This window comes from Labrus mixtus, chromosome 18 (genome assembly GCF_963584025.1).
Source record: "Labrus mixtus chromosome 18, fLabMix1.1, whole genome shotgun sequence".
NCBI lineage: Eukaryota > Metazoa > Chordata > Actinopteri > Labriformes > Labridae > Labrus > Labrus mixtus.
Window position 1 is genome coordinate 24016701 of NC_083629.1, and position 22743 is coordinate 24039443.

A 22743-nucleotide genomic window follows, 5' to 3' on the forward strand; every position below is an offset into this window, starting at 1 on the left:
TCGTCGCAGTCTCTCACTTAAAGGACATTTGTCGCTGAAAAGTGTTGGAACAGGTTGTAATAGTAAAGCTCGGCGACAGACGTTTTTCTTCTCCCTCTGATTGTGTGACACGGGCCAGCTGCTCCGTCGGTATGGAGGACACACGTCGTTCACTTTGCTCTCCTGTAACCTCCATCTCCTCTTTGTATCTTTTCATCTTTTTCTTCTGTTGCGCGCATCCCTCTCTCTTCTCTTCCCCTCTTCTCTCTCCCTGACGTCAATGAGAAATTGGATGGTTTTTGATTATTACATGGCTGTCAGGCTTACTGCTATTAATTGAATTGAATCCCAGTCCATCTCCTGCACTTCTCCTTCCCTCTCTCACTCGTCTTTTTTCCTCCTTCTCGTTTGTCACGTTTTGTTGTGTGTGATTTCTTTTCATTCCCTCGGTCTATTTTTCTTCCCGTTTTTCCTCTTGCACGCGTCCTTTCTCTATCTTCTTGTTCTGTCTTCCTGCCTCTCGCTCTCCGTGTCTCCCTTGTGTTTCTCCTTTTTCCTCTCAAACTCTCCTTCCTCCTTGTCATTCACTTTCCCTACATGTTTTTCTTCTCATCCTTTTCTTTCCAACCATCCTCGCTGTCTATCCGCACGCTCTCTTATTCCTCTGTCTCTCTCGTCCTCCCTTCGCTCCTTGAGCACTGTGATACTGTTGTCATGGTGACGCCCATCATTTTCTGGCATGAATGGAGGATACTTTATTGATGAGACGGCATGGCACAGAAAAGAGAGAAAAGGGAGAGTGATGGAAGAGAGAGAGACAAAGACGGACAGAAAGAAAGAAAGAAAGAAAAGGAAACCACTGGCAAGGAAAAAAAATCTGAGTGATATGGAAATGATCGTCCCCGCTGCTTATGATACAAAACATTTCCACCCTGTAATTTCGCTCAATACGAGCACGCTCACGAGTCAAAGAGGACGCTGCGAGCCAAAGCACGTTGAATCTTCTTCAGGGGGTTTTGGGGATCATCTGAGCGGCAGAAGAATGAAGAATCCCACAAAAAAAACACTCATATTTCATCTCTCAGCGTGAGACGTCGGAAGGGGGAGATTCCTCTCATTAGGAAAGCATCGAGCTGTTGCGGCCGTGCCCATGGTTGCCCACATTTAATGATTTGTCCTGAGTAAACATGGATAAACGCATAAATAAATGTGTTTTTTTTAATCATCTCTTGACATGAGCGTTGGTGTCATTCAGGATTGGATGGACATCGTTATGAGTGTGTTGTTGTTGTTTGCACAGTTCAGGCCGGAGTCCAAAGAGCAGAAGGCGAGCTCGTTACACACTGCTGATGTAGACATCATATCGGGGGAAGATTTGGCACGGCAGAAAAGGCTCGAGATAGCCGTTGAACATTTGAGGCATTTGGCTGACAACACAAGAATGTAACAACAAAGCCCCCCCCCCAAAACGTCAAAACCCCAAATCAAAAGGAAACATCAGAGATGAATTAGATTTTATAGAGAGAGATGAAAGTTTTCGTCCCTCTATTCTTGGATTTTATCCTTTTTTTTTTTGGATCCCGCCCATTAGCCACTTCCAAAGTATCAATCAATCTTTATTTGTATAGCACCAATTCATAACAACCATTATCTCGAGACACTTTACAGAAAGCGGGTAAAAGACCTGACTCATTGGTAGCACATAGCAACATTTAGCTAAAGTTACAGTGGCAAGAAAAACTTCCTTTCAAGAGGCAGAAATCTTTTGCATGATGAAGAACAGCCAGCTACAGAAATTGTACCGGGCTTGAAAATGGGATAGGGGGGATGGGATGAGATGCGGGAAGGGGGATAGGGACACCAACAATCCTGAGGTAACCTACGAGAGCTCAGGAGCTCCCAGGAAAAAGATGTGGTTAGTAACTGAGAAGTAAGCAGGAAGTAAACAAGTGGGTAGATCCTGAGAGGGAGTTGTAAATTAATCCATATTTCTGGAGCGAAAAAGTGAAATGCAGATTTTCCAAGTTCAGAGAAAACCTGCAGGACTTGAAGCAACAGTACAGTCAGTATAGAGCGAGTTTGGTTGGGTCCGGTAATCCAGTTCAGCAGAGATATTAAATAAGACGGTGTACAGTACATCCAACTGGGAGGAGTCCCCAGAGCGTGCTGGAGGGGTTAGAGGGCCCGTCTGGCCTGGGAACGCCTCAGGATCCCCCAGGCTTAGTGAGTCATTTCTTTAGCCTGATGCTACACGACCCAACCTCGGCTGAGCAGGAAGAGAAAATGGATGAATGGATGCATGTGTAAAACAAACATCTAGTGGCATGCCGGTTATGATCATGAGATTGTGAAGTATTGACAATAAATGTAAAAAAAAAACAAGCAGGTGAATCTGCATTTTTTGATGTAATCCTGAACATGACCGGCTCTTTAACTTCCTTTCTCATGATCGTTTGGCCGACAGTAAATCTAACATTTTCTCTCCAGATTACGACCTTCCAAACATGTCGCTGTAACGTTGATCATTTCATCATTGTTCATACTGTTTTGTTGGATGTCATGTTTCTTGTTACCTGCAGGAGTTAGACCTGAATGGATAAATATTTAAGTATTTCTGGCTCCTCCTGTGTAAATGTAGAGATGAAGATAGACCCACACACTCATGGTTATTACAGTCTGCTGCAGGGGAAGAATAACGTGCATGGTCGGTGTGTGTGATAGAAAGGAGAGAAGTCGACAGTGTGCAGCAGGAAAATAGGAGTGAGAGAGGAGCGGGCTGAGCTGGAGGTCGATCTTTGTTAACCTGTGTCTGACCGTTGACTTCTCCCCCCCCTTCACAGTCCACCTGCTGTCAGAGACGATCCAGGGAGTGACGGCCACCGCCACCGGGATCCAGTACCAGCAGTCATGGCTCTGCATCCTGTAAGGCTTAATGTGTGTGTGAGGCGTCATGACAGTGACGTGCTGACTTAAACTGATTTTGAGATTAAAGATTTTTTTAAATTGGCACCTGCAACCCTTTATTTACTGCAAATCACACAACTCAGGACTCATTGCCATATCGATATTTTGTGGCATCCCCGGTCTCTTCTGTATGCTTGTGTATGTTCACATGAGATCGCACATAAAGGATGAGTAAGAATGTGTGTGTGTCTCTCAAGCCTGCAAGTCCACTCTTAAAAAAAAACAAAAACACACATTTGAAGTAATATTACGGTTAAAGAAATCACAAGTAAATGTGTATTACTTTTTTGTATTTTTAAAATGACCAGAAAGACAAGGCCACACTTGTGAAGTATATACCGATATTCCCCTACTAGTATGGTGTGTGTGTGTGTGTGTGTGTGTGTGTGTGTGTGTGTGTGTGTGTGTGTGTGTGTGTGTGTGTGTGTGTCTTATCCAGCACATTTGAATACCTGTTGCTGCAGAAAAAGAGGTTAAGCTTTGGAAATTAAGGATGCTGCTTTTGAGGTGAAGCGTTGACATTTAGAAAAAAAAAAAAAACTCCTCCTCTCTCTCTCTCTCTCGCTCGCTCTCTCTCTCTCTCTCTCTCTCTCGCTCTGCTCCAGCTGCAACGTGAAGCATCTCCAGAGGCGTCACGTGTGCATCTCCCGCCTGGAGAGGCCGCAGAACTGGGGGGAGAACTGCTGCGAGGTCCGCTATGTCATCCTGATACTGGCCCCGCTCAAAATGGTAACTGTCGCCCCCCCCCCCCCCCCCCGTACTACTCAGTTACATTTGCTCACATTTTATTCCATGCTCTTAATTGGACTCATGACAGGTGACTGACTTTAAAGCATCTTGTGCATAAACTTCTAAATATAGCAGCTGACGTCGAGCTGGAGGGGGTATACAAATGATCCATTACTTGTGCTTTAGCAGCAGGACGCAAATACTGCTCATATGGTGAGTTAGTCACCTGAAGCTAAACACCTGACTTTCAGTTTTAGGTAAAGAAAGAGAAAACGACTGGAAGTGAAAATGAAAGAAATCTCCCTCTGATTATATTTTTGTTTGAAATTATTTTATTTTGCAATTCAAAGCACTTTTTGTCATGCTTTTATTTTGTATATTGTTGTGTCTTAAGCCTTAAGGATACTTAACTTCCTGTCTGGGTAAAAAAAAAAACTGCTTTTATTTTGAAAGAAAATAAGGAACCTCTGGTAGATTGAAGGTTGGCATAACTACAGTGCACTGAAAGAGACAAAATGGCACGCGATTAATGCAATAAAAAGAACATTAACTAATTAATTACAGACCTTAATAGCATCGAGATTAACGCATGAACGCTGAGAGCTTTAATTTAAACACATTCAACTGTAAAGAAAACACAGAGAAACCCCGCTGTTTACATTCTCCTGCACTCATCTCTCTCCTCCTTCTTCACCCCTACACAAAGTCAAGTTGTCAATATTTGGACGGCATAAATCTGCCCTCCGTTAAGCTCTAGTGTTTCTGAAGCTAACACATTTTTCTAAAGGGGATAATAAAGACACGGCCGCTCAGCTGCCAAATGTCTGTTGTAATGAATTCAATCCAACAGCCTCTCAGTGTCCTGTGTGGGCACGAGTGTCCTGTTGGCTGAACCTGTCGGGGTCACTGTTGTGCACCAGATTGCTGTTTTCTCCAGCTCTCGAGAGCTTTCTGAAGCCGTCGGAGAGTGTGCCACATATCCTGTAATACCCTTCCATCCCATCAAAAAATGAACTCTTTTTCTACTTCCCATCAAACCACTCGACCCTGCTGTCCTCCGCTGCCTTATCCTAGGCCTTCAACACACACACACACACACACCTGCACACACACAAGACAAAAATCCCTCTCCTGTCTGGCAGATGGTTCTGATTGTTGAGCCAATCCCGCTGGATTCCCCCAATGGGATTTCTTCAAGCGGGCCCTCCTTTTTAACGTGGTATCCCACCTAAGAACGCCATTTTCATCACCCTGAAGGAGGGTTGGAGTGACCCTGACAATCAGGGACACCTCAGCTCAACTGCATCATGTTTTCTGTGTTGGTTTTTATCTCTTTTTTTTCCCCCCCAAGCATAAACTCCAACTTTGTGTTCATGCCCTCTGCGAAGCTTCCATCGCCTCCTTGCCAGTCTTACAGGCAGCAATCACGACCACTAATAGCATTCTCCGAGACATTAATCTGAGCTCCAAGTAAACATAAAGCACCATTATGTCTCAATTATCCCTGATGGTTTGGCTTCTGCCAGCGAAAAATCTTTGAAGGGGCATGATGATAATGATGATAGGAATTCCTTTGGTTGGCAAATGTATGTAATCTAGCATGTGTAAGGGTGGACCGCTTCCATCACCCTCCATTTAGAGAGCTTTACAGCATTTGTGGCTTTTTTTTTTCTCCTCTTAGTTACCCCAGCATGAGCGACGCTGAACAGACGTGACCTTTCTACAACAATGCCTCTTGTTTCTCATTCACTCAGATTGAGACGTACCTGGAAGCGTCTGTAAACACGTTCACTGTACAGTCGACCCCTCAAAGAAACTCCTCTTATGCTAGTTAATCGAGCTGCCCCTCAGTCTTTGAAGTTGGTGGCTCATTGTTACTCACTTTCTACTCCCACGTTTTCCCCCGGGCGGCCCTGGTTAATCAAACCAGTGACCTTCAAAACTTAAATAAATCCCATGATGAAAATCTATCTCCTGAGCGTGCAATACTCATTCTTTGTTGGCTTCAAAGGTGGGTTGTGAAACGTCTGCAGGTCCCTGTTGTATTTAGGATGGTAGCTGATGTCGGATTTATAGCAGTAATAGAATCCACGGGTCCCAGGAGGAGGTGGAAAAAAAAAAAACAGTGGAAAAAAAAACCTTCTCAAGTGTGAGGTTTTCATGTTCAGTCCGTTCAAAGCCTTCATTGTGTACAAAGAGTAGATGTAGCCACCGTGATCGTCAACTATTGGTTTCTCGTCCACCATTTTGAAGCTGTAAGATCAGCATTATACTTTAGCTGTTATTTAGTTTTTATGGTGGCAGAAGTGGAAGGTAGAACGAGAAGGTAGACCCTAAGAGGAAGATTGTCAAATGCCGAGCTCTCAAAGTTTCACAGTTCATTCAAAAGGTTTTTACAGTTGCTGAATTATTCACAAGCTTTATATTTAGTCAGCTAATTAATTAGCATGTGTTGTGGTAGCTCATCTATGTTGGTAATTAGACTCAAAAAGAGCTTTCCAGGCGATACATGTTTGGTTTTGAGGTTAATATCTCCATCATTATATAAATGCGCTTTATCAGGATATTTCCACACGCTGATGTTATGCAATAATTGGACGAGAGGTAAAGGCTTTAGAGATGCAATGAAGCAATGGTTGCCGCTAAAATTTATATAGCCAGTGAGCCAGGGTAATTCATGATTAGTATATCTATTAGTTGGATAATTAGTTAGCTAATGAGTTAGCTCTTTATGTTGGTTGGCTCATTGGAGTTGTATAAAAAGCTAAGACAGTGCTAGCTCACTCACATCTCAGGAGAGAAAGCAAAGGTTGGATAAACTGGGTTACTTAGAAGATCTTTTATCAGTGTTTGCTGGAAATGTTTTCTAGTGGGGATGTGTGTGTTTAGTTAACTAATCGGTCCACTAGCCAGTGCTGTAGCTCCGGTTAATTAGCCTGCTTTTCCCGCTCTACTACCAGGATGTAAACAAGCACAGTAAACGGATAGCATCTTGATGGCAGTATTTTATATATAGAATATAGAGATGGTAATGTATATGGGCTGTGTCAGGTTAAACTGGAATACAGACCAGGAAGTAACATAATTTAGCATGTGCATGTGGATGTTAAGCTGCAGGAAGGACCAAAAGCTGGTGATACTAGTGCTGCTAACGTTAGCCACACTCGGCTAACCAAATTACATCTTAACGATACGATACACTCTATTGTCCCCTTTGGGAAATCATTTTAGCCGACTAGGGAATGAGTCAGCCAAAGAACCTCCCCTGTTAAATGTTTTAAAATGTTTTATATATGGGTAGTTTTTCATCACTTATTGCTGGACATTATTTCCGGGGAAATGCCTCAACAAGAATTTGCTGGTTTTTCATCTAGCAGCATCACATTATGTTTGTTTTCACATCAGGGTGGCTTTGTGATGTTGCTGATACTCTTTGTCAGTTGTTCTGTATCTGCTTCTCCTTTAGCAGACATCTTTTGCAACTTAATCCACCAACCGTTCAGAGCACACCGAGTGCTGATAAAGATAAGGTATCCTGAGCCATCTCACGAGAAAAAGAAAAAAACACTCTTCAGATTAATCAACACTCATTCTCTCAGCCTTTTCAGCTCGGGCTGAAATTCAGTTTCCAATGTGGAGAAGAAAAAAAGAGCTGTAGTTATTCTGTTTGCTGCAGCTGCTTCTGTACCGGCTCTGTTGGTATCATCACCACCTGGATAACAATGCGTCCCTGGCAACACGCTGCCAGGCCATTATTAACATCTCTCTGTGACATGTGACAGCATTATTTGTTACAGATGTGGGATTATTGACAAAAGCCTCCCCCGACACACACAGCATCAAATTTACCACCTTTGATCAAACTCACATCTCGAGGGGAGAATGTGACAGTAAACCGTGCAGGTTTGGAGCCTTGTGTGAAGAAAATGTGACTTGAAAATGACAGCAAACCCATTTTTTTATTCTACATTTTGCTTATTATTTCTCTCATTTTGATCAGTTTAAGTTTTAAAGCTTCTATGAGGACTTTACAGGCAGTTAAGAAATACACTGACATTAATACTGATGAATTTATATGACCTACAAAAGCAAATGAGCTCATTAGTAACAAGATCGATTATTTCTATATGGCTATTTTTAATGGCTGAAACTGCTGCCATGAGGTCAGACTAAGCGTTTTTCAACATATCGCAGAAGTATCTTTTTTTACCATCTCCATGATAAAGATTAACGACGAGTGATCCATTTGACTCGTAAAGGAAGCTGGATAATATTTAATAAGAACTTTATTTGTATAGTACTTTTAAAAAGAAGCGTTTACAAAGTGTTTTTACACGTACAGAAGCAATTTAACAACAAAGCAACCCGCAGATGAGACACCTGACCAATCAAAACAAAACCCAAACAGTAAAAGAACCCAAATAGAAACCCGACCAACATCAGAACCCAAACATCATCAACTTCAGAACCCAAACATCACCAACTTCAAAACCCAAACATCACCAACATCAGAACCCAAACAAAAACCCAATCAACATCAGAACCCTAACATCACCAACATCAGAACCCAAACATCACAAACATCAGAACCCAAACATCACCAACATCAGAACCCAAACCTCACCAACATCAGAACCCAAACATCACCAACATCAGAACCCAAACATCACCAACTTCAGAACCCTAACATCACCAACATCAGAACCCTAACATCACCAACATCAGAACCCTAACATCACCAACATCAGAACCCAAACATCACCAACATCAGAACCCTAACATCACCAACTTCAGAACCCAAACATCACCAACACCAGAACCCAAACATCAGCAACACCAGAACCCAAACATCACCAACATCAGAACCCTAACATCACCAACTTCAGAACCCTAACATCACCAACACCAGAACCCAAACATCACCAACTTCAGAACCCTAACATCACCAACTTCAGAACCCTAACATCACCAACACCAGAACCTAAATGTCACCCACATCAGAACCCAAACATCAGCAACACCAGAACCCAAACATCACCAACATCAGAACCCTAACATCACCAACTTCAGAACCCAAACATCACCAACATCAGAACCCTAAAATCACCAACATCAGAACCCAAACATCACCAACATCAGAACCAAACATCACCAACTTCAGAACCCTAACATCACCAACTTCAGAACCCTAACATCACCAACATCAGAACCCAAACATCACCAACTTCAGAACCCTAACATCACCAACATCAGAACCCAAACATCACCAACATCAGAACCCAAACATCACAAACATCAGAACCCAAACATCACCAACTTCAGAACCTAAATGTCACCAACATCAGAACCCAAACATCACCAACTTCAGAACCCTAACATCACCAACACCAGAACCTAAATGTCACCCACATCAGAACCCAAACATCAGCAACACCAGAACCCAAACATCACCAACATCAGAACCCTAACATCACCAACTTCAGAACCCAAACATCACCAACATCAGAACCCAAACATCACCAACATCAGAACCCTAACATCACCAACTTCAGAACCCTAACATCACCAACATCAGAACCCAAACATCACCAACTTCAGAACCCTAACATCACCAACATCAGAACCCAAACATCACCAACATCAGAACCCAAACATCACAAACATCAGAACCCAAACATCACCAACTTCAGAACCTAAATGTCACCAACATCAGAACCCTAACATCACCAACTTCAGAACCCTAACATCACCAACACCAGAACCTAAATGTCACCCACATCAGAACCCAAACATCAGCAACACCAGAACCCAAACATCACCAACATCAGAACCCTAACATCACCAACTTCAGAACCCAAACATCACCAACATCAGAACCTAAACATCACCAACATCAGAACCCTAACATCACCAACTTCAGAACCCTAACATCACCAACATCAGAACCCTAACATCACCAACTTCAGAACCCTAACATCACCAACTTCAGAACCCTAACATCACCAACATCAGAACCTAAACATCACCAACATCAGAACCCAAACATCACCAACATCAGAACCCTAACATCACCAACATCAGAACCCAAACATCACCAACATCAGAACCCTAACATCACCCACACCAGAACCTAAACATCACCAACATCAGAACCTAAACATCACCAACATCAGAACCTAAACATGACCAACTTCAGAACCCAAACATCACCAATTTCAGAACCCTAACATCACCAACATCAGAACCTAAACATGACCAACTTCAGGACCCAAACATCACCAATTTCAGAACCCTAACATCACCAACATCAGAACCTAAACATGACCAACTTCAGAACCTAAACATCAGTAAGAATTTAGAGTATTAAGAAGAGATAAAAACAATAAAATACAGATAAAAGAAAACTTAAAGAAGAGAGAAAAAGGTAAAAAATACAATAAAAGAGCAAAACAATAAGAGAGGGGTATAAGCTCTACATTGAAGTAATCATTAAAACATCTTCCCTCCCACAGAAAAGCACCAAGACAGCGATGGAGCTCGGCAGGACGTTCGCCACCCTCTTCTCTGACATTTCCTTCAGGCAGAAGCTGCTGGAGACGAAGACGCAGGAGGAGTTTAAGGAGGCGCTGGTGTTCCAGAGGCACCAGCTGACGGCGACCAACCAGCAGCCCATCGCTCTGGGGAAGGAAGAGACCGACCCCCGCAGTCACAAACCCCTTCAGGTGGGTCGCAGCTTTTTCCACTGTTTGGCAATCAGGAGCATTTCTCCTCATTTTCAAACAACAGTATTCATAAGATGGCTCCATGAGCGACTCCCCGTGCCCTGATAATGAGGAATTGAACTTGTTTGCTTTTTATTTACTTTTTTTACCCTTGAAAACGAGTGATGTCCGGTTGTTTACTTGACTTTTAATCAATATGGGAGTGTAAGGGAGTGTAATTGAGACCAGCGTTTATTTGTAAAATCATGCAGCCACATCTAGCTACTACAAGGATCCCAGCGTTAATTTGTGATCGACTTTTATCTGAAGTTTTAGGGTAAATAAAATCTATGGATGTATGTCCGCTTGGGGAGTTCTCTACTTTCTGAACTTCCCCCACATTTCATTTATGTATTCGTCTTTTGATTTCTTTAGGTGATTCTGGAGAAATAAAACTTTGCACAATCATTGGCACATTTCTTCCATTTTTTATTTTAGCTCTTCCATTTCACCTCCTCTTCTGCCACGCTCGGACGGCTCGACTCCTTCCATCTTTTCTTTCCCCCTAATCAATCAGCATCAACTCCTGCCAGGCCTCCTCAGTGGGTAAATGACCTCACATCTCTCACAGGCCTGTCAGAACTCCCCACCCCTTAGCTACACACACACACCTCCAGAGGGTCTCTGCTCAATGCCACGGACCAACATCTCCTCCTAATGTTGCAGCTGACAGGCCACGGCTCCCAGACATTTCCCCTTGTGTGTTTTTTTTATATATATATTGGAGGATTTTGTGAGGTGTTTATCCCAGGGCTTGAAAGGCTCAGTGCCACTCAGTGAAAACAGGATATATAGACCGACAGAAGGAGAGTAAAGGTGGGGGGAGGGGATCGGGGAGAAGGCAGGTGAAATCAAGAGGAAATGATGAAATGAGAGAGAAAAGACCAAAAAAAGAAGCAAGACCACCCGCCTTCCCCGCCTCCTCCCACATCTGAAATTGACATCGGACCACCCGCAAGAACACAACACTCGGAACACAACACTTCCCTTTAAAAAAAAAAAAGGAGGCCAAATTGTTGTCGTGTTTTTATGTTCTTTCCTTGCCGTTGCCTCGCTCCATCGACCGCTCAGAACGAATGGCAAACAGGTGGACAGTAATTCCTCTCTGGGACTTTTTGTTTATCGAACCTGAGCCAAACGCTGGTGATCCGACCGCACGCGCGCACACACACACACACACACACACACACACACACACACACACACACACACACACACACACACACACACACACACACTCAGACACACACCCTGGCTCCCTTGTAATAATAAATGATTCCATGATGTATAGGGATTTAATGGATGAACAGTCCTTGTTGAACAAGCATGTGTGGCTTCATAAAAAAAAAAAAAAGAACTAGCCAGCCCGCTCGGAGAGAAGAAAAGAAATGTGGATGCTGTTGTTTGTTTTCAGGTTGTTTACGTCGAGGTAAATTGCTTTGTTCTGCCAAAAACAGTCAAAACTTTTTTCTTTTTTTTTTGGAGACAAATGAGGCAGGAGTGATTCTCCTTAGGGCTTTTCCTACTCACACACTCAGCCAGCCGTTCTTTTTAATTACATAATGCTGTGTTCATCTAGAAAGTGAAACACTGGATAATTGGAGAATTTCCTTAATAAGTTCAGTAAATAGTGCGCATTCAGTCTCTGTTTTCCTGAAGGAAGAATGTACGACATAAATACAGCAGAAATCCAGTCTGTCCTGTGTAGATGTGTCTCTGAGTCCTGACTGTCTACAATGAGGGAGAAGCTCGAGTCCCACTGGCTGTGTTGTTGTCAGAGCCGTGTTTACATGGACGGGACGGCCGGCTCCTCCCCTTGTGTATAAAAGCTGTTTTAGTCAAGAACTAGAGAGAAGAAGAAGAACATACTCACTGATTATTTGGATGTTAGTAAGAGTTTTTAGATCACGCTCATTCTGTGTCAGTTTACATGCAATGTGAAGCTACGAGCTAACTAAAGAGCGCTAACATTAGCATGCTAGCACATGCGGAGGCTTCAGGATGGAGGAGGCGTGGCCAAACAGCAGTTTGTTTTGGTTTCATGCCGGTGCTCAGAGGCGATCTACTGGATCGCACATTCTTCCTTTAAAGCTGCTGTAGATTATCTTTTCAAAAAGCACATCATGACTCCTTTTAAATCATCCGTCTCTGTTCCCTGCCGTCCTCTTCCTGACTCCTTTTTTTTTTCAAACATCGTAATCCTCCTCGCTGTTCTTGCTGCTGTCATCGCTCTGTCACTCATGGATCATTCTGAGAAAAAACACAGATCATTATTAAATGTACATGTGAATGTCACCCGGCTGATCTGCTTACTTTGTTTTGGATTATGCAACTGAAGCTTTTGCTCAGACGGGGTGGTTAAATTTGATGATTCAAATCAGCTTACAGGGAGCCTTCTGTGGGATCACTGGTGATTTTGCTGAATCATCAAATGGGAAATGTTTAATCTAAATATGTGATTGCTCGCAGTAGAGTGCAGGGCGGAAGAACATTTTTTAAATGTGTTACATCATCTGGCTTTTTTGTTTTGTTTTTTGTGCTCTGTTACCTCACCATGGAGGAGTGGAGCTGAAAAACAGGAACACAGTTTGAACACACTTTGTTCTTTGAAGGCGACAGATGTCAACTGTCACATTTGAAGTAGTGCTCCCTCTCCCTGCCTGTAGGTTGCGCATCTTAAAACGTCTTCACTTGAACACTACGCTGCTGTTACTGGACTCAGTTTTCTTGCACCCCCCCCCCCCCCCCCCCCCCCCCCCCCTTTTGTCCACAGTGTAAAGATTTCTTCAAAGCCGGCCGGGGGATCTATGAGGACTTCTGCCGCAGGCTGCCGTTCTACCCCTCTGACTTCACAGATGGTAGGTTGGACACGGAGTTGTACAGAAAGTGAATCACCCTCCTTATTATGCCACGCCGGGGTGCCTCTGGCAGCACTTCATTTGTCTGTCAACCCTCTGCCTCAAAACACATCTGTGCTGCATCTGTGTCACACCGCGGGGTCGTCTCCTGCTCAAATGACTCTCTCACATATCTTACTGCTCCCGTCTGTCCCCCGTGCGTCCAATAATGTTGTAATGTCCCAAGTCATGAGGCAGGGACATTGGTCTTTACATTCCCATTGCAATCTCAGCACACTGTGGTTTTTATTGACTCGTCAAGTCATTGTCTTTATCAGCACATATAACACATGCTACATGACCTTGAGAATTTGATTTCATCTGAAAAAGGAAGAAATACTTCTGAACGCTTTTCTGTTGCCAAGGATCATTTTTAATTTACAAATACCTTTTCATAGCTTTTCCTTGAGACTTAATGAAAACAGATTTATTGACTCAGTTGACCTTGTTCGAGATGTGATAATGAGCATAGAATAGCAGATTTTTGGGGGGATGGGTGTTGGGTTTGGGTGGGGGTGGGGGGTAGTTTTCTCATTGGATTCTCCTCCTAAGCGCCCAAGTTTCTTATTTCCAAACATATCTGTTGGCCTTGAACCAAATCAAGATATGAGTGTCTTGTGAGGGTCATCAGAGAATGATCACATGATGAAGGTCACAGGACCAAAACCATACGGATCAAATTAGAGACCAATTAAAGTGTTTTATTCCAGTATGAGTTTTACTCCATTGTTCAGACGAAAGCTAAAACTGCTTTGATAAAAAAATGGAGCCACAAAGCAGGGACCTACTTTTAGAAAAAAAGGGCAGTATGTATGTAGCTTTAGACCTTGTAGAATAGTTACTGAGTGTAAGTACTGGAGCTAAATGATGTTCTCTCTAAATGTTTTTTTCTCATTTTGTAATTAAAGTGTTGAGCCTCCTCTGCGCCATGATGAGTTGAATGTGACTCACGTGTTTGTGTCTGTGTCCCCTCAGGTATCGTTGGCAGTAATAAGACTCTGCTGAAGTACATGACTACTGCCATCTTCCTCTACATCGCCATCCTCCTTCCCGCCATCGCTTTCGGCTCCCTCAATGACGAGAGCACACGTGGCGAGATAGGTACGGGCACTTACTTTTAGTTGTAGTCGTGGTTTCACAGCGACCAGGATCGGATCTGTCTTTGCTCCACAGATGGAGCAAAGACAGATGGAACTGGAACAGTAAATGTAAAAATCAGAGGGCAGCAGTCCAAAACAAATACTCTTTAGGGTAAAAAATGAACGCCCTTACTCATATTTTAAGATTATAAAAAGAAAGCAAGACATGATTAATCAGGACTACAGTTGACCTGTTACCTGCAGACCTGCTGCTTATGTTGCATAGTTTGATCGTCTACTTAAAGGCTGAATTGGTGAATTAATTAACGAATCAAAACTGTACATCATAAATGTTCAAATTTGTGCATTTGTCAGCAAATAAATGCCTTCTTATGGATGGATGGATGGACTACAGCCTCAGCACAGAGGTGTGCACATTTGACATTTAGTGTTTTAGTCCAGATCAATATAGGTCCAAAACTCCCTCTCCTCTGCGCCATGGTTTGGTCTCCAACAGCTTCTGAGAAAGATATTTAGTGTCCAATTTCTTTTCATAAGCTAGTGTTACGCCCCACCATAAGGCAGCCCTATGGGGCTAACAACAACAATCCACAAATTTATTCATTAAAATACTTAAAACACCTTAACAAAGTCAAACAGAAGGGCTTTATTACAATTACTCAAACTTAATGATAAGACAGCTCAACTGAGAACCTAATATGACAAAACACAACAGACAATCCCTGACTGAGAGGCACGGCAAGCCCAACTCCAAATGCCTCTTTTCCTGCAGCCGGCACTGGGATTTTAAGCTCTGAGGCCAGGTGTACCTCGTTGTGCAATTAGTCGTTTCACCTGGGCTGGAGACAACAGGAAGGGAGAAGGGACAAACAGTACAGGGAAACATACAGCCGTAACACTAGTCACTAACTTTTCCTGTGATGTGCTTTGACATTAAATACAGTGGGATTACTCAGTTTGTCTCCACTGCTGCCAGAAATTTGCCTAAAACACTGCTAAGAATTCAAAGAAGAAAAGCTAGAAAAGATCCTTTTTACAGCACTTTTTAAAACAGTACAGGCAAAATATGTATACAGTAAGAAAAAGGGCAAAAATGAAGATGTAAAAAACAAAAATCAAACTAACAAGTAGAAAAACAGGACAAGAAAGGGCTTTTAATATTAATTTAGAAGATGTGCATTTATTTGTTTTATTCTGAGATCATTCAAAGAAAGACTAAGAATACTTCACAAAGTTGGGGAAAGTTCACGAGTGGAGTTTAAAATGGATCTTTTAAGAATTCTCTGTGAATCTGAAAGTTACTCCAGCGTCTGTACATTTCCTCCAGCGGAGGTTCATGCAAATTGCAAAATTAATTGGATCACATCAGAACTTCCTCCTGAGTTCTCTCTGCGTGTGTCCTCTCTGCACAGATGTTCGGAAGACCATCATCGGCCAGAGCATCGGAGGGGTCATCTACTCGCTGTTCGCCGGCTCTCCTCTGGTCATCCCTCTGACCACAGCTCCCCTCGCCATCTTCATCAGCGGTAGGCTTCCCCCTGTCTGTCAGCTCAGTCAGAATACACTTATCTTTTTCACAGTCTGTGCCGACGGGCGATTTGGAAAAGGGGGCTGGGGTTGGGTGGAGTGCTAAGAAGATTACGTCAAAAAATCAAGAGGAGGCACCCGACCGTGTAGCACAGCAGCTACAGAGTCCGGCGTCCTCATCTGCTCTCTCCTTTTTTCACCGGAAAACACCGCCGGAGTAATTCAGCTGTTTGTTCACACGTTTGCTCCTGATGCAAAACGAGCATATCTTCAAATACATTCAGTCGTCAGGATGTAGAAAACTGCTTTTTTTCTACAGCTAGCTCATCACATACACAAACATGAAACGTTGTCTTCAGTTCAGAGCGACTATAGCTGCTTTCACACTGCAGGTAAAAGTGACCTAAATGTGACTCAGATCAGATTTCTTTTAAAGATATTTTTTGGGCCGTTTTGCCTTTATTGGATAGGACAGCTGAAGAGAGGCGGGAAACATTAGGAGGAGAGAGTGGGGGGGATGACATGCAGCAAAGGGCCGAGGTCGGATTTGAACCCACGGCTGCTGTGATGAGGTCTATTGCTTCTTCACATGGGGTGCACAACATAACCACTAGGCCACCTGGTGCTCCAGATCAGATTTTTTATGACAGCGTGAATATCACAAAAGCTGAAAAAAAAGTAATATGAACAGTCAAACTAAAAGATCGGGCTTGCAGTGTGAACGCAGCCTTCAGCGCATTAACATGTCTTTTTACAAAACAGCAATTTTTCATTGTTTAGGAATTTAAACGATCTCGACGGCTGGAAGCTGCAGAATCAGGCAGTGACGAGGAAAAAGCAGCGACCTCGGTGCCAGGATGTAGTTTTAATACCGAGGCTGTTTGTTGGGTTTGTGGTGTGGTGTGATCTTTAAAGTAAATGGGTTAGAATTGGGCTACGCTACATTCTCATGGGGATAATTATAGTACATTTCTTGCAGCTTGTCTGAGCAGAACAATGGACCGTTTGTAAAGTTGTAACTCATCTGCGCTCAAATCTGCTCAAGATTACAACTAAATTGTTTTGGTTTTTAACAAAACCCATTACAATTCTTTTCTCCTTTTATGTTTGAATGGAAGCATTTTCCTTTTGTTTGTTTGTTGGTGTGTAGCTGTGTGTGCATGTGTGTGCGTGTGTGTGTGTGTGTGCGTGTGTGTGTGTGTGTGTGTGTGTGTGTGTGTGTGTGTGTGTACTTGCACATGTATCTTTGTGAGGACCCACTTTAGCTTTTTAACCCGCAAAGTGAGGACACTGTGCGAATTAATGACATTTGATCTTCTATCCTCCAAAGGATTGTTTCAAGGTTGAAATCTGGTTTTAAGGTAAATGTTAGGACTACATTTTGGTTAGAGTTGAGGTGTTGGGATCATTTGATGGTTAAGGTAAGGGACTTGGAAATGCATTATGTCAACAAGGGTCCCCACAAAGATAGCAGTACCAGTACTTGTGTGTTTTTTTGTACGTTAAATCAGCCCTTATATAGAAAATAAAAAAATGTTCTACAGTTTTTCGCTCAAAGCAGAAGTAACAGAAGTCTTTTCTGGTATAATATATTTAATTTATATTTTCATTCTATATGCTTTATATACATTTACATTGGGGTTTTTAGGTTTTTAAACGCTATGACACTTTGAACACTGAATATGTTAATCTCCTTTCTTAGCTTTAGTAAATTTTAGTTTATTTTAGTATATTTAATGCCTGGTATATCCATCTATCTATCGTTCATCAACTGGCTCATAATTGTTTGACTTTCCATGTCCATTCCTGTGAAACAACGTGTTTATTTTTGATGCAGGTAATTAAAACAAGGCGTATGTTATTTTTGTATTTTATGATATCACATTAATTAGCTCTCAGGGCATATAACAGCCAAGGTGATTTTACAATTAAGCGTATTTTACAAATGAACATGAGGCTAATCTGCCAATGTTTCTAGAATTACATTTTTCAGACAATTTCAGGACATTCAAATTATGACATTTTCAGGGCTTGCCTGTCACACATGTCCCATAAAGTAGGAGATTGTCTGTGTCAGACACACTCTCACAACTAGAAATACTAACTTTGGTTTGGGTAAGGGGGGGTTGTGCCTGGGTAGAGCATGCAGGAGTAGGGTCTTCAAATATATAGAGACTGTTTCTTGGTAAATATTATTCCAACATGTCGATGGATGTTTCCGTAAAAGAAATGCAGTAGTGGAAAAAAAAAAAGGGGGGACTGAGGCAAGTTGTAAAAAGTACAAAGCAGCAACACTCGGCTCATCATCATCAAACACACTTGCTGGAGGTGACTATTATCTGCTGCATTCACACATTGACTCACCCGTACTTGTTGCAGAATTTAAACTCAGGAGAGTAGGAAAAAGGCCGCCTTAAGTCAGGGTGAACAGAATTTGCAATTTGCATTCAAACATGCCACCCACCTGGACAGTGTCTGGAAATATCCAGGAGCGTGGTGCATGTTTGAGAGGGGATTTAGTGTTCAGTTTGGTAGGTGTGTCATGTTAACTGACACCTCATTCAAATTACCCAAAAAAATCCAAAGAATCTGTCAATCACTAAGAGTTAAAAACACACACAGTCCTTCAGTTGTTTGAGCACATTGGTACTGAGAAGTATATTTTTTATTTCACTTTTCTCATATCTGGCATCATTTCAGTGATCAGAGGAATCTGTGACGACTACAACCTGGACTTCCCGGCTTTCTACGCCTGCATCGGTCTGTGGAACTGCCTCTTCCTCATCCTCGGAGGTATCTTCAATCTCAGCCTGCTCATGAAGCTCTTCAAAAGGTATTTCCTGTGCACGTACACCGTTTTTAAATTGAACTCGCTTTAATTGTTTTCACGTCGGTGGAATCCAATTTATTGAAACGTTTTCTTTTTATCTCTTGGTGCTCTTCTTCCTTCTCTGTCAGAAAGAAAATGTTTTAAATTGGGTGGTCACACCGGTGTCTGCAGCGCAATCAGCGGTACCACTCGATAGAAAATTCTGTCTTCTTTGTACAACAAACACTTTTTTAGCGATTCTGTGTGACGGCTCCTGTGTGTTAATTTTCTTTCACCAGAACTTTACAAGTAAGCACAGTAGTACGGGTTAGAGTTTGATTTATTTTTCCATTAAGATAGGGTTTTAAATTGTATTTCTTCTCATTTTTACCATGTGTAAACCTGTATTTGTTTTGCTGTACTTCCTCAACCTTGACGGCCTTGATGTCTTTGTGTTTTTCCAGGTCGACAGAGGAGGTCATTGCCCTGTTTATTTCCATTGCATTTGTAGTGGACGCAGTGAAAGGCACCGTCAAAAGTAAGTTTATCTTACCTCAGTCATTCCCAACCACTCACCCTGTCAGATGAATTCAACAACTCCTCCATTATTTTCCTCCTGACATGTACTTTTAAAGCTCCTGTGAGGAACTTTTTGTGCAAATACAGAGCTGATAGCTTTACCAACAAATTCTAATACTAGCATCATACCCACTTTAGTCCAATATCCATCTTTGCTTGAGATGTTTTTCTGATTCTTAAACAGTTGAATGAATGAAACCTTCATTGCCCCTAGGGGAATTTGCCTCGCACAGAGAGCTAAAAAACACAATACAAACAAAAATTTACAGGACAGCACATAAGAACACATAAAAACACACTAAAGCATCACATGATTCAATGAGGGATTTCAGCAAGTTAAATAAAGTGCAGAGAGCCGAGTTCATCCTGTATGATCAGTTCTTATTAAGCAGCTGAATACTGCGCGGTACAAAGGATGTAATGCCTCTTTTAGTCCTCATCCTGGGCATTCTGTACCTGCGCCCTGAATTCAAGAGTTCATACTCTGACCAAAGGGGGTGCAGAGGATCAGTTAAATTGAACTTTCAAAGATTTTAATTCAATTGGGCAGCAGGGTTATTAACTTGGCTTCCCTCCACTGACGTATCCTTTGTTGACTGATTGTCATAAGGTCTCTTCAACTGATCATTTAATTTAAAAATGTCTGTTTTTCCCAGTATTGTTGTTCTTCTGCAGTTGAATACCACCATTCAGACGGATCTCTCAAACTGTAGAGCTAAACATACTTTTTTAACTGCTTTTCCGGTTTTCACAAATTCCTTTTTTTTTTAAAAAAAGGATCATAAATAATAACATAAGGATTCTCAGACAACCAAGACGCAAAAAAACTGATCTTATAAGAGCGGTTCCCCTTTTGAGGTCAAACCACTTATATACAAGCATTTCATCTGGCCAAGAATAAGACACAGAGCGTTCTGGAAAGTATCCAGTCGGGAAGACAGAATAACAATTTAATTCAAAGTTGAGTGTGTCAGCTGAGCTCGTGGCAGAGAGATACTTTGTTCTAAGTTAATCAATACACATCTCAAGCCCAGCCTGCAGCCACATTACATCAACCCTGCCTTTACAGCATCTTCTCTCTGCATATCATAAACATTTCCCGCAATTTAATTTCCAAAAAGTGAAGCCACAATAGCGGAACGTAATTTATTTGGAATGGGATGTTGTCCTGTTTCGGAGATTGCTGGTGCTGTAGTTCAATTTCTAGAAGCCATTTGCAAAATACGCTCCAAGCTCATACGCCATTACCATAACATTAACCGACGCAATTCTGCTGACGCTTTTCTTCCCAAAATGTTTTCCAGTAACATGAGTGACTACATTTTTGGGTTTGCTTCTTTTGCATGCTGCATGACTTTCTCCTGTTTTGATGAAAAAGGCATTCAGAGCGAGAGTCATGCTCTCCAATAAGTTTGTCAAAAAGTTTGTCATTATGGTCATACAAAGGATTTAAATTTATAAAGGCTTCTTTGGAAAACATACCTTTACATGAAACACAAACACGGAATTTAGTACAATTAAAGAAGAACAAAAATCTAAAGGTGACATATCCTCCTCCTCTTCATCCAGATCAAATAAGTCTCAGAGCTCCTCAAAACATGTGTGTGAAGTTTCTTGTTCTAAATCCACTCTGATCCTGTATTTGATCATGTCTATAAACCCCTCTATTTCAGCCCTGCTCAGAACAGGCTGTTTCTGTGTCTGTACCTTTAAATATGTAAATGAGCTGTGTCCACGCCCCCTCTCTGGAAGGGCTTGGGTGTACTCGGTGCTTTCTCGCTCCATGTCCTATTGTTTACGGTGAGAAGGCAGACTCAGAGGGCAGAACAAACACCTAGCTGTGGGAGTGTCACCCACCTGGGGGAGGGGCTACTGCCCTTTGTGATGTCATGAAGGGAAAATCTCCAAACGGCTTGTTTGAGCACACATTTTCTGAAAAGTGGAGCAGGCAGAAGACGGAGAGGATGGACTTTTCTCATCATTTGTAGACTGACTAGGGACACATGTTAGAGTTAGAAGAAAACGGTATTCATGTGTATTTTGCATCATATGTGACCTTTAAAGACACAGAGCTGTGCAGATTGCAAAATTGCAAAAGAGTATATACAGAAAAACAGATGGTGTTTAACTTAAACGTTGAAAATCTAACCTTGCCCTAAAAAATTGTGTATACAGTTATAGAGATACACATGATGGTGCAGTGATACACAGATGGTTATAGTTCATGGTCGTTTTGCACTTTTCAGCAAAGTAGCTGAAAAAGCAATGTTCATAAGAGTGAAACATCCCAAATTTGAATAATACATTTTACTAAAGGTGCAGACAAACCATGTGTGTGGGTTGATTTTGGACTAAGGCCAATGCGGTTTGGCCAGTGCAGAGACATATTCACTCATTCCCATTTTTGAACATATTTGATATTAACTATGTTTCAACCAAATGTCCAAAAGCAGGAAGAAAAAGTAGCGCTGCGTATCTCAAGTATTTTATGACCCAGTTGATCAGGTTTTAGCTGAAGTGTTTCTCACTTTTATGATGGCATATCTCCTTCAGCTCTGCCTGCAGGCTTTACCGTCCTTGTCAACCATGTTTATTAATCCAACATTGTGTCTTAGTTTTACATTTTTACTGCATTTCCTCTGCGGAAAAAAAAACAGAAGCAGTTTTTTAAGACATTTTTTTCCTCTTTGCTGTTGCTACACAAACAATTTGTTGCATTTTGTTTGTGCTTTTCCAATGAGACAAATCATAGTCTTAACTATCATTCAGTGTGGTTCTTATTCAATGAATGATTGTTTTCTGATAAGCTGGACTTAACAAGAGTAAGAGTCCAGAGCTGTGCTTGCTTTTGGGCTCAAAGACACTATAAGAGAAATAAACATAACCACTGTGATGTCATCTTTTTGTTGTTGCACTATGTTTTTAAAACCTTGGGTTTTTGCGTTTTAGCCGTTGCTATCTTAGTTTTAAGAAGCCAGAAATGACCATATGTGGGGAAATAAAGGGCTGATACATCTCTATCATGATTGCCAGTCTTCAGTGGCTGCAGCTTTTCAAACACAAGGTAGCCACGCCCTAAAACACTGTTCACACTTTCATGAAATTGGTGCAACATTGGTGCAGAAAATCCGATTAAGATCACGTTTACCTGCAGTGTGAACGCAGCCTAGATTTGAAATTCTGACATTTTGACCACCTTAGTGCATATGGAATAAGTAGTCTAGACAACTAAAAGAAAAGCACACTTGTTAACCAGCAGGTGGAAACTTAATGGGACCAATCAAATATTTATTGACATATTTAGTCTTGAACAAGACAACTTTATGAAATGGTGTGATGCTAAAACCTGCCGGTGTTCCTGGAGGTGGTAGTTTATGGTTCTACCCATTTTTGTCAAA

General features: G+C 41.9%; 1 protein-coding gene across 4 annotated transcripts in view; it reads left to right on the plus strand.

The window, feature by feature from the left end:
- Window positions 1–22743, plus strand: part of slc4a11 (solute carrier family 4 member 11) — a 94769-nt gene that overhangs the window by 56267 nt on the left and 15759 nt on the right. For all 4 annotated transcript variants that reach the window (XR_009676426.1, XR_009676427.1, XM_061062773.1 and 1 more), the window contains 8 exons: window positions 2820–2901; window positions 3549–3672; window positions 10185–10394; window positions 13207–13291; window positions 14306–14431; window positions 15843–15956; window positions 18658–18790; window positions 19231–19304. Coding sequence is in view for 2 of the 4 variants with exons in the window: in XM_061062773.1 (XP_060918756.1) it covers window positions 2820–2901; window positions 3549–3672; window positions 10185–10394; window positions 13207–13291; window positions 14306–14431; window positions 15843–15956; window positions 18658–18790; window positions 19231–19304 (948 nt within the window). In the remaining 2 variants the exon portion in view is untranslated. The remainder of the gene's footprint in view (window positions 1–2819; window positions 2902–3548; window positions 3673–10184; window positions 10395–13206; window positions 13292–14305; window positions 14432–15842; window positions 15957–18657; window positions 18791–19230; window positions 19305–22743) is intronic.